Below are 18,560 nucleotides of genomic sequence, written 5' to 3' on the forward strand. Positions count from 1 at the left end.
TCTAATGGTGCCCAAAAATCAACTGGTTCCAATTGGAAATCTCAATGGTTTTTTTTGACTGGGTTAGTTAGCGTGGCATTTGTCTTCTTCCATTGCGCTGTTTTATGCAGTTCTTCAAAAGTGTACTAACCAGCCCGTATTTGCCTTCTTGAAAGTGTGCATGCCAGGTTAGTAAAATCCAAGTTTACAACTGCAGCAAACAGGAGGCTTTGAAACTACAGCAACAGGCCAATTCCTGGCCAAGGAGCCTGAGTTCATCACCCTGTGCAGTGCATTAATTTGGCCACATCAGCTCACATCCACATGATTAGTAGAGGCAAAACTAGAATCAAGACGGCGGAGAACCAGCACATCATCTGTTTATTGTTTCCAGTCTCTGTGCACAAGATGAAATGTTTATCATTAAATTCCCATGGAAGGTGGCCAAATACAACATCAGCGTGGTAAAATGGCTCAGTCCGCTCTGTTTGCCAGTATCAGGTCACACCACACATCTGATTATGCCATTTCAGCGCCTGAATTTTTTTTTATCCAGTGAAGAACTGTCGTAGCACTAGAACTGAAACCACAGACTTATTGCGTGCGAGGCATATGCTCTACCTCTGCACTGTTCAGCAGGCCTGCGCACAGCTGTGCCATTCTCTAGACGGTGCACCACTCGACTCCTTTCAGAATCTGTGAGGAATGCAACGGCTAGATACTGGGCCCTGCCAGACGCTCGACACATCCACCTTAAACGGCTAGATCTGGTGCTCGCCTTTTCTCTTCCTTGCAGAATACCACGCCCTATTGCAGGCCTAATACATAGATAGGCTACGTTTAAACGTCACCTTCGCGTGCAAGTACTTGCACTTAATTGGACAGTCAGACTCCCCAGACTGTTCCACACTTGGCATGCTAGAAAATGAGCATGTTTTAGTGGTTTGCCCAGCATATGCACGAGAAAGAGCCATGCTAGCATCTATTTTGAAAGTCTTTTGACACCAGGCCCCTCTCGGATGATTTGATCCTCGACGCTTGGCAAGATAGTTCGAAAACTATACAGGCAACGCGAGCGCTCTCCCGCTTTTTAAGTGACACGTGTCTTCACTCACGTTTGTAATATGTTAGCAAGTGTGCCTTGTCTATTCTTTCATCTGCCTCCTCCCATCATCATCATCCCTCATCGCGACCTTCTTTTTTCTCTTCCCGTTTCCCAGTGCAGAGTAGCAGGCGAGATATTCATTTTTCCGGCCAACCTCTCTGCCTTTCCCGTCATAAACCCGCTCTCTCTCCTGCTAGGTTGCTGCAGCTAATGCAGCTGCTGGACAAGGTTAACTGGTGGTCTCAATGGAACAGGGCCTTTGCTCAGCAGTGGAGGTTGCATGTTTCCGCCGCCGCGATGGCTCAGTGGTTATGGTGCTCGGCTGCTGACCCGGAAGACATTATCAACCCCATAGACATTATCAACCCCTTCCACCACCAAAGGAGAAAACCTGCAAATCACAAAAATGCGAACTATATGTAGCAGTTTGCCCAGATAAATTTCACAGCACCAGCAGAAGGGGAAAAACATGCAGCCTCTTGTAGCAACAAAAGAAAAGAAATACGAGAAGGCTACTCTGCTGGCACCTGTAGGGTGCCACGCATGCAAACGTCTAATGCATAAGTAAACATTGAACTGGTTCCAAATGAAATCGGTAGCGTGAACTGCTGGCAGAGCTGCTGTGCTTGCTACTTCCACAACACCCAGAGGTGAATTTAAAAGGAATGTGAAACTGTCAGAAAAACTGTACAGTTATTTTCACCAAAAAATAACCATTGAGCAATAACAAACTTGTGAGAAGTAGGGTATAAACTACTAGAATTAATGCTTTAAGAGTTGAGACAGCAAAGGTTTCTTGCTGCACTTATTTCACACTGCCTAAAAACAACACAGATAGTGCCTAGCCACTGAACAGGAATTGCACTTCGCACTTTCTATATAGCTTCTACACAAAATACAAAACCACCTTTCAAAGACCTTGTTCCAGTTGCAACAGAGAAAACGTACCCTAACATGTGATTCCAAAAACCTAAGAGAAAACATTCTTCAAAGCAATGCTCTGTGTCTCCAGTTTTTTTAGGCATCTTCCATAGCCCCTTTTGTCATAGCAGGCGTGCAAGAGCCACACAGGAAAAAGTATGCAAATATTTATTAGTGAAACAAATTTTATGGTACAGAAAACAGCTTTATTGCCCACAGCAACATTTAATGCCATTCCTCATTCCCCAGAAATTGAAAGCCTGACCTGTTCGCAATCCTTCAAAATAAACTTATTTTTCACACATCATTTCAAACCACAGAATTTGAATAAGCAGGACAACAGCTTGCATCAAAATTGACTTCTTTCAATTTTGGTGGATTTTCATGTGCCTAGTTAGGTGTGATCTTTGTTTAAAGGCCATTGGACACAGGTTGCATTCGTAAGGCCTCTCTCCGGTGTGGGTGCGAAAGTGTCGGACAAGGGTAGTGTTCGTGATAAAGCCCTTGCTACATTGGCTGCATGTGTAAGGCTTCTCGCCGGTGTGGGTGCGAAGGTGGTCCAACAAGTGCGCCTTCTTCAAGAACCTTTTCACACAATGGTTGCACTTGTGTGGCCTCCTGTTTGCAAGATCGTGAAGATGAGCGATGACTGCACCTGCACAATAAAAAACATACATTTACTAAAATGAGAGAGGTATGTCTCACTCCACAGTTCAGCACAGGTGCACCTTTCAACAAAGGTATATTAATACTAAAGATGTCTTCATTCAGACCATCTTAGCTGGTACATATGATGACAAAGCCAGCAAGTCCAAAGTGAATAAAGCTTGAACTTAAAATAAAATTTCCAGTTTTCTATTTGGCATATAGTTCACATCGACATAAAAACTGAATAACTGCAAATGACTACATAGTGCAAATACAAGAATACACATCACCTATTTATGTGTCGTGACAAAAAAGATATATGGGGCCCCAATAGAATCGATAATAGAACAGCAACTAGGGAGATGAATGATGCAAACCAGTGCAGTTACGCAGAAATGAAAATTTTCCACACCATGTTTAATTTAATTTTAATAATGATGATTGTTTACTTGCAAGGTCATGTACAGAAGCCTAGCAGAAAATTTAAAATAGGCTGAACACAGCAGAAGAGGGCACACTAGTGGCATAAAGGAACTTTGAAGGAGCAAATTAATTATATCCTTGTCAAAACAAACCACTGAGAATCCCATTTGGAACCAATTGATTTTTGGACACCATTGGAGCCACTTGAGTTTAAAGCTAATTAGAGCCAATTGGCCTTGATGGTGTCCAAAAATCAACTGGATCCAATTTTAACCAATTGAATTTTATCCCAGGACTGCAGGAGGCACTACTTTGTGCTATTTTTACAAGGCAATTGCCATAAACGAATTCCACACTATTAGAGAAATGAAACCAGGCAAGTAAGTCTGTATCACAAAGGGACATGATATATATACATCTGCAGAACACATGTTTGCTCCCACTTCTATACTTCATGCACAGGACCCTCCTGCTAGAGCCAGTGGTGCTTGTTTGTTAATTCAAGTTTTTTTTTATTCACACTCATGGGATGATGGAAATGATTAAAACAATTGCAGCAGTTAAAGCTGCTTATGTCTTTTTTACAAACATTAGTTAACTGTTCTGTGCAAACAGAGAGCAATATGCAGGTCACCGTCAAGGCAACCACTGGCTTGACTTTCCAGTAATACTTGTTGGGGGGCTAGTTAGTGCATATTTCCAGAAAAAGGTTGCAGCACCAAAAAGGTTGCACTTGTCCTGTCTCACTTGCTGTGTTGTCCTTTTCAGCGCTACAACCCTTTTCTTGACCTTACAATTAGAAAATTTCCAGTTGCATATCTGGAACCAATTGTAGTTAACACCCAATTGGACATTTGCATTGGCTAACTTGGAATTTCAGTTGGAGCATGCAATTGCTTGCAAAAACACTCCTGAAAAAATTCTAATTTTAAATATATTTGCAATTAGGAATTTTTCAGTTCCATCTTGACCAGTATAACTTGGAACGCTTCCCAGATGGAATCAACTGAGAATTCAATTCGTCCGAGTTCGTTCCAGATGAAACCAAATGGAAATTGTTCCAGACTTATTACTACCACTACTATCATTAATGCTACTGCTCGAACTACAAGTTAAGGTTTATTTGCTAACTGTGGCAGCTGGACCTAGCCTACACTGAATCTGTGCTAGCTGGTGCAACTGAGTGCAAAAAGATGGCATGTGGAACAAAAGAACAATTTCTACAAGAGGGATTACAGGACAGTTTGAACTACAAAAAGCTTTGCACAATCCATGCCAGAAATACATGCACTCACGAGTTCTTTCTTAAAACATTATTTTTAGCTGCAATAACTGCTTCTCTCCCCCTATTCTACCTTGGGATGCTGGTAAGCCCAAAGGTGCCAAAGTAAGCTTCCCTACCAGATTATGTATACCTTGGCGAAGACTGCTCACAGTACACATTCTCTATGCACTGTGGGGAACAGAAGGCAAGGCCATTGCAAAATAACAATGAGTTGATAGCCTACTAGCATATAAAAAAAATCATAATTTAATCCAGCTGATCAATTCACATGTGTCAAGCAGAGCCATGGTAGAAACCATGGACATAGTGCAGCTGTTACCAACAAAAACTACTGGTTTGGCCATCACATGAGCTTCACTGGAGAAATACAACCACTTTCTTAGCAATGAGCAAAACCTGCACCTCAAGAACCTTGCTGCCGGTAGCGCTAAGTGTGAAATGGATGCAAAGTAATAGGTGCTGTTAACATGAAGTAAGAACATACAGAGTAATCTGTAAAAATACCAGAAAGCTGGTAAAGCATCGTAAAACAAAGGAACGATAGCTTTGTTGCAAATGTTACCATGCACATGAGGGCAAAGGCCACTTCAGCAATTTTTCATTGCAGTGAGAAAAGGTGCCAAGCAAAAATGGTAAGCTTAAATGTAAGCCACAGATTGATACAGTGGTGTCTTGCGCATTGTCCAAAATATCGGAAGGCATGCTTAATACCTGAAAAAAAAAGAATAACATGAACTGTAGTCAGGGCTTGCATTCAACCCTGTTTATACACCTTCTCATTCAAACTTGCTATACAAACAGAAATGAAATTATGACTTGTTGAGGTCACTCAATGTGAGCCCAGAAGCAAGACAAGAAAGGATGTCTGCAGTGTTTCTATCACAGTTGGAACACAAGTGATGAAATAAATTTGGTTCACTCCAAGAGCTTTTTTGAAGGATTCAGGTACCTCCACTTATCTGGCTCTCAGCGAGTTCAAAAATGCCATAATGCAAAGCATTTACTTTGCTTGTCCCTCCATACAAGATGCAGGCAAAAACCTGCGAACTGAAGAACCTTCTGAAAATTAAAATTGCATGCACTAAGAAAAAAAGTATATATGTTGTCTTATTTGCAATCCCAAATGATCATATATTTTGATTGTCTTTCTTGCACTCAATGAACAAAAGTGTTATAACATTGGATATACGTAAAAACACAAGAAATTTAACCACAATAAAGTTAGTTTTGGAGAAGAGCCAGAACAGCTACATACTGTAACTACTTTGCACTGATTTAAAAATGAAGTAGCTCTCATGGTGCATTCCTGACAACATTCAAACTTCCATAAGAAACAAAGTGCTGATTTTGTTAAATCTTAAGAAATGTGTTCTGGAAGCCAAGACCATTGTCTCTTTGAAATTGCATTGTTTACACACCCTCAAACTTGCACATTTATCTACATCGAAGTTCAAGATGTAAATGAAAGCAAAAAATAAAAACCACAGCACCATTTGAAGAGTTTGGTTACAAAACAAGGTCTCTGAATTGAACCAGTGAGCAGGCATTTATCACAATGACAAACAAAACACCACAAATAAAACTTTTGCACAAAAGGCACCACAAACATAGGCTGAATCTAAGAAAATTGGTTTGAAATTTTTCCAAACAATACTGAACATTATGAAAACACACTTAAAACAAGAAAGATGCAATTATTTATGGTATACAAATACCAAGTGCAAGAAGGCTGTTCTCAGCCTGTACTCACGCATATGGTCACTTAAAAGCAGTTGATATGCCCTGCCATCATCATCATCATCACACACACACACAAACACACTGGCATGCCAATACCACTGGTGCAAACAGCTGGAGTAGCTGATTGTTTTCCTGTGCACCACTTGAAAAATCATCAAGACAGTGTTTAAGGAGTTGCAGTTTCAGTGCGAAATCATTATCATGCGGTTCCAACAAAAAAAAATTGTGTGAAGACTCGCAGTAATTCAGGCAAGCTCGGGTTAGTTAGAAGGAGCGTTGTGGCAGCTATAGCCAATGGGAGGGTGACCTTGAGGATGACCTTGGCCAACCTGGAGAAAAAAAAACAAATAATGCCGCAACTGGGTTTCGAACCCAGAGTGGTGCGAAAAGATCAGCTTTGCTGGCCACTGCATGAGAGCACAATGCTATCACTGCAGCCGATCACGCCTCGTGTTAAACTGCAACACACTCGCACACCATGCATTGCACATAGTTGTCTTTATCAAGTTCAATATGCAGCACAAACAGATGAGATCAGCTTAACCTGAGTCTAATATCGTTGAGAGACGTGCCGGCGGCCTAGCAAGAGAAAACCATGAGCCAACCAGGCTAAACACATGCTTTCGCACGTCTACTCCATTTAACTAAGCTTAACTAGGACACTGTGCCATTAGACTGCATGATTCTGTTTTTCATCATAAACCAATAGTGTCAGAAAATGACCCTGGTAGCTGCCTCAGCAGGAGGAAAAATTAGCTGTGCCATCCGTGCTACCCCACTGTGGGAATGCATGTGTGCTGACCCATATTTCTGTCTCCGAAAGCATCCTTGTTCTCGCTCTTTTTCCGTGGTCAAAAACACCATCATGTTTAGTCACAAGAATACACTGTGAAATTTTCAGAGGGGAGTCAAAACGGTCATCTCAAGCGCTGTTTGATAAGATAAATTTGCGCTGACAGTGCACACCTGCCGATTGGTCCCGACACAGCAGGCATGCACCGAACTCGCCAACACGTGGCACTAACCAATGCCGGCAATTTTTGTTTAGATGGCCGTGCAACGTGTGCTGCTTCTATGCACACACTGGAAGCTGCTCCAGAATCCCACTGCCCAGTGTTACAATTTCCTTTTGGATGCCTTCTTCCCTTGCAATGTCATTATTGTTGATAATAATTTAAAACCCTGTGTAGCTGGCCCAGCTAAAATCCCCAGCTAAAAAGTTGCAGGCTAACAGCTGCAAGAAACAGAAAACAATAATTTATGAACCTAATTTAAGCAGCACCTCATGCACTTAAGCAGGTCCTATAAGGGGGCTCTGGTTGGGCGGAAACCGGATGGACAGTGGACAAAGAGTGATGAAAATGTAGCCCTCAAATGCATTCCTGCCTTAATACAACCTCCATGGCCATTATCAGGACGCTGCAAGGCCTGGAAGAAGCTTCTGATCTCAACTGTGAACAAGCTAGCATGTCAGATAACTCTGACAACTGGACTGAAAAGTTTTCAGAAAAGCTATCGAGACTTTGTAACGGCTGAAAGAAACAACTATCTGAATTTGGAGCAAAAACCAAGCAAGAGAACCACGAGAGCTGCCCTTGCAGGATAAATCCAGCAGCAGCCGCGTGAGTTAACTGAGCTCTGTGACAGAAAGAACAAGCACATTTTAATGCATGAACCAGGAAGCAGACAAAATTATTCTGCAAACCGGCATGGAATGAAATATGCAGGCTTTTATCATGCTGATAAACCAAAACAAAGGAAGATCAGTTGCATTTACTTTGCATAAATACAAAACTACAGTGGAGCTACAATGCTGTTATAAGGCTCATTGCAAAGATTTTTGTAGAATAATGGTACGGCAGAACAGTGCGTTTTTAGAGTACATATATATTATATCTGTGGTAAATGGCAACTTGGTGAGCTCGCAGCTACAGGCAACTACCTGAGGTGACAGCTCACAGCACAACGCAAACAGCAATTCTGGAAGAAATCCATCGCTGCAGTGACAGCAGGAAATGCTTTGCACCACTCACTGGTTGAGATAGACCTGTCTCCTTCAAGGACACTTGTAGCTGTGTTGTCGAGTAGTATCTAGCAACAAAACAACAAAATTACATTGCAAAAAGATTTTTTCACCACTCAATTTCAACTTTTGCATAGGATTTCTCACTAAATACTAGTTTGACTACTGGGCACCACATGCTCACTTTTGCATAACAATTTAAACATTCCCCATCACAAATATGAAATACAAGAAAAATTGCACACGTTTGGAAAAGATGGCCCCTAATTGTCTGACTCTGGAGCACATCAATGCCTCACAATAAATGCATTTAGAGTCTCCTGCATTCTTTTGTACCTCTTTTTAGCTAAACACACCAACCAGCTTGCCCAACTTGCTATATTGCACGTTGGGTGCCACGCACTTTTATTTTAGCATGATAGTTCTGGTAACATGGTCACTGGTATCTCACCACTGTAGTTCTAATCTACAGGGGTGAGATACAGTGTAAGATTCCAGTTCTGCAGAAAATCTGGTGTTAGCAGCGTGAATGAAAAATTTGAACCGGTTGAAACTGGCATACGGAGCTGTGGATTTGTAAAAAGATTATAACACCTTGAAACTGGTGATTAGAACGTCGCAACATGAATCATACGTCATTAGGACATGCAAGTATATAAAGTAAATGAATTGCACTGAGAAGAAAATTGGGGAAACTGGTCTGGAATAAAACGTCTCTTAAGTCAGACACGCTGCTGCAAGGTCACGCAGGCACGTTTGTAAGACTTCATTAATGCGGGGGTTTATATGTAGGTTGTGCAGTCTTTCATATAAATATTATGTCTGCGAAACAGGAAACAAGTGTCCGTGTCCAAGTGGGCAAGAGGAACCGCTGAAAGGACTCATTACCGCTGTCGCACCATACCCTTAAAGGCGGAGCTTGCCCAATTTTCCTTTCATTTTGAATCCTTGTTAACAAAAACAGATTTCGCAGAGATTGATGTTTTACACTGACAAACAAACTCAGGCCAGAGCCAACAGTTGTGCCATGCTGTGTTAAAACTTCACGGCTCTTCAGGTATCGGGCGTTGTTGCCTGGAGTAATATCAACATTCTACGAATAGGACTGAGCTCAGCATAAAATGTGTACATATTTTTCCTGGAAGTGATATAAGGCACATCGTTTTTTCTCTTGCAACCAGTCACCATTTTTTGCATGGTTCAACTCTTAATTCCTCACCACTCCACAGGCCATCGGTCATATGTAACAGACGTTTTGAACCTGCCGCTCAAGACCATGCTCCTGGACAGGCTACACCATCTGGTTTGCTTCTATGACACCATTTCTTTGGTTTCACTTCCTTTTTTTTAACTTTGTAACATGAAGAGACGATGTAAAAAATGAAACATTGGCCAGACGTAGTACACCGGTCGCTGATCATGGCAACCGTTTCAACGCACGCTTCTCAAAGGCATAAGGCTACACTGAGCACTTTTGTCAGTCCTTATGCTCTTTTCTTTTTTTTTAGAGCAGCAGTGGTGAGATAGACAACCATGTGTAATGGCCGGATTTCAGTTCCGATTACGAGACTTATTCTCAGAGGCCCGTGACATCAGTACGCACTTGTGCATCTCACTTTGCCATTCATGTTGTATTTTATGCACTGCGCTTAATTTGTTAAGGATGAGAATGGCTTTATTTGATGCTTTGCGGTCTTTGCGACATACTGTCAAGATATTTTACTTAATGTGCAAGCAGATTTTTCATTATGATGATGACAAGGAAGGCCGCGCCCCCTTTTCACCAATAGGACCCATTCACTACCAAGAATAACAGAAAAAGCAGGAACTGCAAGCTCTACTATAAAAAAAACGAGAACAGAACTCAGACCTGTCGCAATCTGCAGCACATCTCACATCTACCTTGACTTATGTCCTAGTGAGACCGTTTTCGCTAGTGAAACAGCAGTGATATTGCCTAACCTGAAAGACAATAGAAACTGCAATGAATTACGTACGCAGCTGAAAATCACAATGGTAGCTAAAAACACCTGCAAAATTTTCTGTGCATTTTCTGCATTTTAATTTCTTTTAATCAATTTCTGGCTAAGTGCAATGGCTTATTTTTGTTTTGCTTGTATTCTTTTTTTGCTACCACCATATTTAACCAATAAATTTTTCAAAAGTTTAGCACACACAACTCTGACATTTTCTTGTGTGGAAGTATAATCAATAAGCTACAGTTTGATGTATCACAGTGCGCATTGCATTCAGCACTTCCTGAAGAAATAATTTTTACTTTAAAACATTCAAAATCGATCTTTTTTTTTTTCACAATACAGAAAGAGTTGACCATGATTTCCCATCATTTCTTTCAGTGCTTTCATAGAGGACAAGTAGTGCTGCCATCGGCAAGAATGGTTGTTGGTATCTCACACATCAGCAGGATTATTTTATTGACAGTATATTTGATGGCATATTTATTCATTTCCGGTCATCTGTTGGGCATCACCCAACAGTGGAAAAGTACCTGTCTGGTCAGTTGTCAGGCACGCCCCGACACAATGTTTTGCCTACTATTTCTGTAGGTAAATTCACAAGCCACCTGTTTGAATTTGTTGTACCCTGCGAGTTGGCTATTTGTCTTTTCTCTCAAGGGATGACAGCTCCATAATGCTGGAAAAATATTTTTTGATCACGTGATTTCTAGGACCCGAGTTGGTGCCAAAAACTCGTGGCATGACTTCCATTCCGCTAGGCGTGTTATACGGAAAGTTATCTTTAGATGACTTGAAGGCAGGCTTGAAGGCTGAAGCAGCAGGAAATACGCTGTCTGCAGTGACAAAATGACAAATGGAGACAGAAGGGAGACTGTATTTCTTTGCAAGACGTGCGAGAGGAAGCTTGGCCTCCACCCAGGAGAGTGCTTCGAGAGGTTCCAAACTTAAAACATGTTTCATTGAAGCCCCTGAGCGACTGAAGAAAAATGCTTTCAATAAATTTTTATAATCAAATTATGTCACAGCATTCCTTTTCTTTGAGAGGCTAGAAGGTCCAAAAGAATGCTGACTGGTACAATAGTCAGTGAGGAAAAACTACATCTGACCAGAAAGGGTTAAACCACTTTAGTGCACTCAACTTAGGTTTTTTAACAACTGCGTCTCGATTAATGTTACACTCATTAGCACATAGCCTTGGAGGTGCAGCAGTCATTTTAGCCACTGAGTTACTGCACTAAAAGATTGGTCAGATCCGAGCCAGTGGGTGCATACCTTGCGGATGCTAACTAAACTATATTGTACTAACTGCATATCGTGTCCCCAATATAAGTGTTTGCAGACACCATTCACCACAAGAAAGCATGACAACAGGCACATAGCCAGAAATTTTTTTCGGGAGGGGCACTGCATGCTCAAAGTGAAACTTCTAATATAGATGGTTGGGGGGGGGGGGGGTGATGAGCTCAGTTTCATAGGGAGCCCAAGCCCCCTCGGACCCCCCCTTGGCTACGTGCCTGCATGACAACCAAATGAAAAAATTGGGTTTTAGATTGTTCTGCTCTGCTTGAAAATGCTGGAGCCTGGTATTATCTTATTTGCGCAAGGAGCTTTCAATTATCGCACGAAAATCAAGTCCGTAACAGTTAGTAGATGGCATTTTTCAGTACTGATCCTTTTAAACTATTCTGTGATCCTCCCGAGTGCATTTTGGGGCATGCTAAGCCCCCATTTTGTTGACTGTGAGCATTTGCAAGAAGCATTATTTTCTCCACAACGGAAGTCATTGCCAAAAAAAGATTACAAACTTGCATTCGAAGAATCAAAAGTTACAGGTCCCTTGGAGAGAGCCTTTACTGGGAATATTGTATTCCTGTAATTATTACTTTCAGCATATGTTCAAGGAAAGATAGTGGTAAACACTCAGACATGTATAGTTACCCCTCAATTTGGCTTCACAAGGTCATTTATCAAGTACACTCACTATTCTCTCCATGCCTGCTGTAGTTGCACAAGATTTCAATATGAGTTATATCTGGCAACTCCTGAAAAAGGAATACACTTTCTGAAAGATACCAATGAATGCTGTTATTTCTATATCTGAGTGAACTGGAAGTTCTGGTTGATGATAACATTTAAGAGATCAGAAGAAAAAAGCATGCAAAAAAAAACTGCTTCACTCAGACCACAACTTAACCCACCTTCAAGCATAGACTGATTTGGAAGCAGACGGGCTGCTTCTCCGCTGGCTCACCTTTAGACAAGTCTGTGCCTTGGAGCTTATCTTGCCTGCCTGGGGTAGCTGTAGAGAGACAGCGCCTGCAACATGACTGAAGAGTATGGCCATTGTCACTGGTGTCGCAGAGGATAACAAAAAAATTCTCGCCCCAACTCTGGCACAGCAAGGGTGTTGCGGGTATTAGCATCTAATTTTTTTTTTTAACGTGCCAATGACTTGAGTCACCAGATAACCCCTGGGGCCAAATGCTTTTGAGGCACTCCTTCACCCTCATTGATATCATCAGTTGTAAGGAAAAAATGAACTCATTTTTTGCCTGCTGCAAAGGTTTTGTCAGATTTTACTTTTGCTCCCAGGGGCACATGTAACTTAGCGTGAAGTGCATCAGTCATCAAAAGTTTAAGGAAGGTGACTTTGCCAAAGACGTTTAATTTAATTGCATCCAAACTGTATACTGCTTGTGATTTCATGGCACACTGTGTAATTAGCACTAATACAATTGTGGCATCAATTTGTTCCAGGATGTATGAAAGAACAATGATATAATTAAATACTTTCACTAATACTGCCTTCCATCCACTTTGCAACTATGGCTGTTCAATGAACTTCGAAACTTAAGTGATCACGGGAGCAATGAAATTGTGCATGTGGAATCCTGCCATGAATTTTGACATTGGCTGAATAGCAGTGTATGCCTGCAGGTTCACATCTCAATTCCACACTGCACTGCACGCCACATGAAAACACTCTTCCATGAAGGCTTACACACTTGATTAACCTTTCTCACAGTAATATTAGTAAACGAAGAAAACAAAAATAAGCAGTTGCTATGCAGCTTTAGAGATGTATTTAATGGACTAACTGTCTGAAAAAGCTAAGTAAGGCTTTGAAGCTAGAACTAGGCCAGTCAATGTACGTCATGAAAGAAGTATTATTCAAACATCCCAAATTTAATTTTTAACCATCCTGGAAAGGTGTCTTAACTCTTGAGCTCAGAAATTTGCAGCAGGAAAGCAATCTGAAAAAGAAGAAAGTGGACAAAAGTAAAATTGCCAACTGGTTGTGCAACCTGCTTGCCCTTCTGCAGCAGCACAAAAATGACAAAAAGTATGACCTTCACTAAACAACTGTCACAAAGCACTTGAAGTCATGACCTTGCATCAAATGAGGCACCACTTGCGTTGCCAATCTTCAAGGTACACTTTTCATGAGCACACTTTTCCTTAAATCATCAGGCAACAAGTGGAAACAAAAATATATCCATGGGCACACTGCCTTGTGCATACCATAACAAATGCTGTCAAGTGACAACAAAACAGATGCCGCTGACTCCATGTCACTCACATGACCTCATGAACAACACTGCCGCATAACAAAGTTGGGCGACCAACCCACCAAAGTCACACGCAAGATGCTGAATCTAGCCAGTTCTCTACAGCATTTCAGTACTATGAAGTATCTGGGGTGGATGTATTATCTTCTAAATCTGTTGCTTACTGTTAAGGCAACAACTTTTAGTACTAACATTAATCCACAGCCATGCTAAAGTACCATCCTTCCTTTTACCTTTGCAGGCCATGTTAGGCATGAGTAACTGGAAAAGACTACAGTATGAGAAAAAGAAATGTGACACAAGAAGGTTTAAACCATGCACATCAGCATTCTAATATTAACTTTTTGAAATGCGGCAACAGCATGCCTTAAAGCCACAGAACGTACATGCGCCAAATGCTGGCCCATCAGTCTGTGCATTGCATTTGACCACAATGATTACATATCTGTACATCGCCCAAAAGTTGCTGATCTCTGCACATGTACAAAAAGAGGCATATAAATAGACTTCCTTTAAGGTCACTTAAAGGAACCTTTAAGATTCATTCTTCTTATCAGAAATTCAACCTAAAATAAATGCCCCAAAACCATTAAAGAGATGCAACTTTCCTAGGAGCATCAAATATGTATTACAACAAAACACTGAATAAAATAGCATTGCATGGAACAAGCTCATGCTGCCGTACTGAGACTAGTCTAGTTTTTTTTATTCGTTGTCTCTTTTTCTCTTTTTTCTGCAGTGCCCACTATTTGTGTTAATTTTCAGTTTTTTTTTTGCGTTCGGTTCTGAGTGCTTCAAAGCAGGCCATCTGAATAGCCATGCATCAATCTCTTATCTCGCTCCTCTCACATTGTTGTTCTTAACAACTCTACAAACAGGTTATCCACTGCAGAGAATGCAAACACAGAACTGATCTCTGGACACCTATGCACCGCAGTAACACATATTGAGATGCCACGTAAGCTGAAAATTCGGCTCCCAACTGCTTAAGCTGTAAGTCAACAGCAGGTGTACTGATCGCCGTGCACCCAGCAGTCTGCCAGAGAAAATGCATGGCATGTGACACACACGCATACCAAGAGCAGGCCGCGTTAGGTCTCTGTGCCTTGCACAAGCAGGCACATCTTTTCACACCAGCTGGAAAGCTTCTCGCCAAGAATGTATGCCCCTTACGGTAGCTTTTTTGCTCTTTTGCACGAAGCTGTACGGAAGCTGACTTGTGGGCATGTGTTTTTTTGCACTCGGATGTGTTTTATTATATTTTTATTTCCTCAAAAGCAATTTGCAGATGCTCTGTGAGAGCCATTGTGCATGGTCAGCAGGGTTCACATTCGCTGCGAAAGTTTGTTGCAACCAAAGGACAGGCCAAACAATCTGTCTTAAGCAGATTTTCATTTTTGCATTGAATCCTAAGAGAAGGCAACCGATTGTTCGCGCATTGTTCCTCTTATCTAAGAAATTTCCTTGAGTGCACCTTAAAGGAGCTCTCAGTAAAGATGCAGTATTCCTGGGATAATAAAGATGCCCCTTGACAAATATCTTCCAGAAATAATTTTTGAAATGCGCTTGGTAGAAGCTAAGGTATGTGTTGTCAAAACCTGAATTTCAGCATCGTTGTGTCCCCTATTCTCATCACTTTTGCACGCTCAAAATACTGAACCAAATACCTGAAAGAATCTAACCAGTACCATCTCTGAACAGAATTATGCAGTAGAGAGTGCTCAGACGAGGGTGCAAGCAAGAAAAAGTGGCTGGAAAGAACTTTCTAACTTTCACACATGATTGCGGGTTTTCTTCTGCATGTAAAAGTGTATTATTTGGCTCAGGTGCTCATAACAACAAAATGTAGTGACTGAGAAAGTTTATGTACTCATGTCAAAAGGTGTTTCAGAGCCCTTTAATGAGGTTGATGCATTTATTTTCACTCTGATGTAAGGAGCCTCTCGCTCGTTTTTTCGAATATTTCTTCAGTCTCCTCTCTGTGGCAGTTTTCACTCATTTACCTACGGTCCTTCCACTCTCATTCAGACTGCTTACTGTTTCTGCAACAGCCCACTACATGTTCTACTTCCATTTTTACTGTGTTATTCTGAATAGACACTGGCTCCTAACTACCAAAGGTGGAGATTCAAACTCGAAAGATAAGCTAAAAAGCCAGTTAATGAGGATAAATTTCACAGCCCCACCCCCATAGAGGGTAAAATAGGCAAAGGCTTTTGTTGCCATGGGCGTCCGGAAGGGGGGCGAGGGGGGCGGTCGCCCCCCCCCCCCCCCCCTGGAAATACGGATATTACTAATGCACTAGTTCCTTTTTGGTGCTAACCTACCGCCACCCCCATCCCCGGACATCGGTGCCCAATTCTGCGGACGCCCTTGTTTGTTACAATGAAGAAGGAAGAAATAGAGGGCACTGGCAGCTGCAGATTGACACAGGAACATCTAGTGCACAGAAAAATAATGAATTGGCCCCAAACAAAACAAGTGAAACAGTCTTGCATAATGCATCTCTCCAGGAGTTCCCCACAAATCTACACCTGCCAGATTTGTATTCAAAAGTATTTCTGGCAGCTTCACTGTCCCTTTACTCCCGTATGAGTTTTGCATAGTCACCACTAGCAATCCTGCACAAAACACTGGTTCAACATCATTCTTATCTGTGCCTTCTTACACCTCTCACTACTTGTGGCAACTGCTTAAAGGCAAACAGCATCTACGTATTATTATTGCGAAAGCAATACCACTCCCAAGAATGGCCTTTCGCGTAGCGGTGGCCACTTGGCATGTTTTACCTTTAGTATGACCCCTGACGTCATACCATGCCTAGTGATGTCACAGCATGATGTCATACCAGGAGCGAGAGACGGGCTACCAACTCGGCTCGTCGGGTAACAGCGTCCGCTTGCCACGGCACGCTGCGCTCTACCCACTAGAGGCGCTGCATATGCAGTATAAAACACCTGCTTTCGCAACCTACCAGGCTTAACCAAAGCTAAAGCCCCCACCAATTTTTAAAGGTGTACCAGTTTCATCTCCCCACTGATTTCCCAAATAAAAGTGAAGAGGCCATTAGAGACCAACGCAATGCCAGCCATGGAACCATTCTCTTCCCATTAACTGTGATGCAAATCAAAGGGTCGCAGAGAGTACACAGTTGCACTCTACAGCTTTGCTAAATAATGTTATCCCAAAAGCTAGACCTAGTTACTAGATCAAGCTCAAGATTGTCCACTAATACAGCTGTCCAGGTTCTGGTTTGATTTGATTTATTAGGGTTTAACGTCCCAAAGCAACTCAGGCGATGAGAGACGCCGTAGTGAAGGGCTCCGGAAATTTCGGCCACCTGGGGTTCTCTAAAGTGCACTGACATAGCACAGTACAAGGGCCTCTATAATTTCGCATCCGTCAAAATTCAACCGCCGTGGCCGAGATCGAACCCTTGTCTTTCAGATCAGCAGCTGAGCGCCATAAACACTAAGCCACCGCGATGAGTGTCCAGGTTCTAATGTCAGGTCATGAGTGTTAGTCTCACGGATGCTCTCTATAGAAATTGGCACTAGAACATGTGACTCTTCTCAGAGAGCAAGCTTTCCTAGCTCACTTGAGGTCTCCCTGATCAGGAAAGGTGCGTTGGAAAAAGTTCGACTAAACGCAAATGTGCACAGTCCCACATCGTGAGATAAAGCATACAACTTCCCCTTAGGACCACCACTGGACACATCCACTAGGATAAGCATTATGAAGGACTTGAACTGTTGACGAAATCCCTCGGGCATCATCTTAACCAAGCTTGAAAGCAGCCTGTGGCCATTCAGACAATATTGTGCACACTACAGAAGCAGATTCAAGAAGTACTCGTTGCCATGAATTTGGCAAAAGCCACGACTCCAAGACGCCTTTGTTCGGTCCAGGATGGTATCCTCTAAAGTCTGCATGAAAGCCTTGGAATAAATGTTAAAGCACTCGAGGTGGCTAAAAAAAGAGGCAGATATGACCCATTTTCAAGTGCATGATGCGTCAAATTGTGGCGTCGCACGCCATTGGAATCTTGCATAGTGGTAGGCCTATGCTTTTTCTCCCTAAAGCCGGCATTGCCGCTTCAGTCACCCCCAGGAAGTATTAATAAAAAAAACATTTCGCCGCCAAACCCGTGCGCTCTCACTGGACTTTTAAATCACGTGGTGCGATTTCGTCCACGCCATTGGCTGTCGGCGCGCGAAGCAGCCATAGCTCGTCTGCTCTTCATGCGACGCGCAGCTCTCTTGTTTTTCTGTAAGCATTTTCTCGACGTGTTTTGAAGCTTTCATGCATCTTCGTGCTTCTCATGGATTCCGGGGAAAACGTGATTTTCGACACCGAAAGCATCGCTCAAAACACCTGTTCAAGGGACGCCGCCACAAAGTGAAACGGCGTGCAGCTGAGGGATCCGCGTCAGCTAGGCCTAAGTCGGCGGAGGCAACGGTTCGGAGCCGACTGTACACTCAAGTTTCCTTGAGAGAGTAGACGACTTCGTCAGCGCATCGGAAAAGAAGATAAGGATCTTCGAGAATGGAGACATCAGCGTTGACGAGTCGGCGAGTACCTTTATCAGCGAGATTGGCGCCGCGAGCGCACTGGTGAGCAGAGCAGCATGTCTGGAGTGCGGGCGGTGCGAACTTGGCGTCCACGAAAGCGGAAAGGACTCGTGTTAATTCTGGAGCTGCGTTGCAGCAATTTAACGTGTCCTAAGTCCATTGTATCATCGACATACTCGTCACGGCGTGCAGCTCTGGTGGATGGCGCTAGCGATCGAGCGCAATTGTCAGGAAGCCCGAGAGAGAGTTCCGTTGTGAACGTGAAGGCCATGGTTGCGGCGCGCGCTATTGGTGTTGGACACAATCAAATTTCCCAA

General features: G+C 42.5%; 1 protein-coding gene across 31 annotated transcripts in view; it reads right to left on the bottom strand.

The window, feature by feature from the left end:
• Positions 1 to 2,159: 2,159 nt before the first annotated feature.
• Positions 2,160 to 18,560, bottom strand: part of LOC149355127 (uncharacterized) — a 52,830-nt gene continuing 36,429 nt past the window's right edge. For 22 of the 31 annotated variants that reach the window (XR_016291460.1, XR_016291456.1, XR_016291455.1 and 19 more), the window contains one exon: positions 2,160 to 13,357. Coding sequence is in view for 2 of the 31 variants with exons in the window: in XM_089583619.1 (XP_089439745.1) it covers positions 2,371 to 2,660; positions 8,135 to 8,192; positions 12,355 to 12,447 (441 nt within the window). In the remaining 29 variants the exon portion in view is untranslated. The remainder of the gene's footprint in view (positions 13,358 to 18,560) is intronic. The other 9 variants (XR_016291462.1, XM_089583619.1, XM_089583631.1 and 6 more) reach the window with 9 other exon arrangements.

This window comes from Amblyomma mixtum, chromosome 3 (assembly GCF_055824585.1).
Source record: "Amblyomma mixtum isolate Tamu chromosome 3, ASM5582458v1, whole genome shotgun sequence".
NCBI lineage: Eukaryota > Metazoa > Arthropoda > Arachnida > Ixodida > Ixodidae > Amblyomma > Amblyomma mixtum.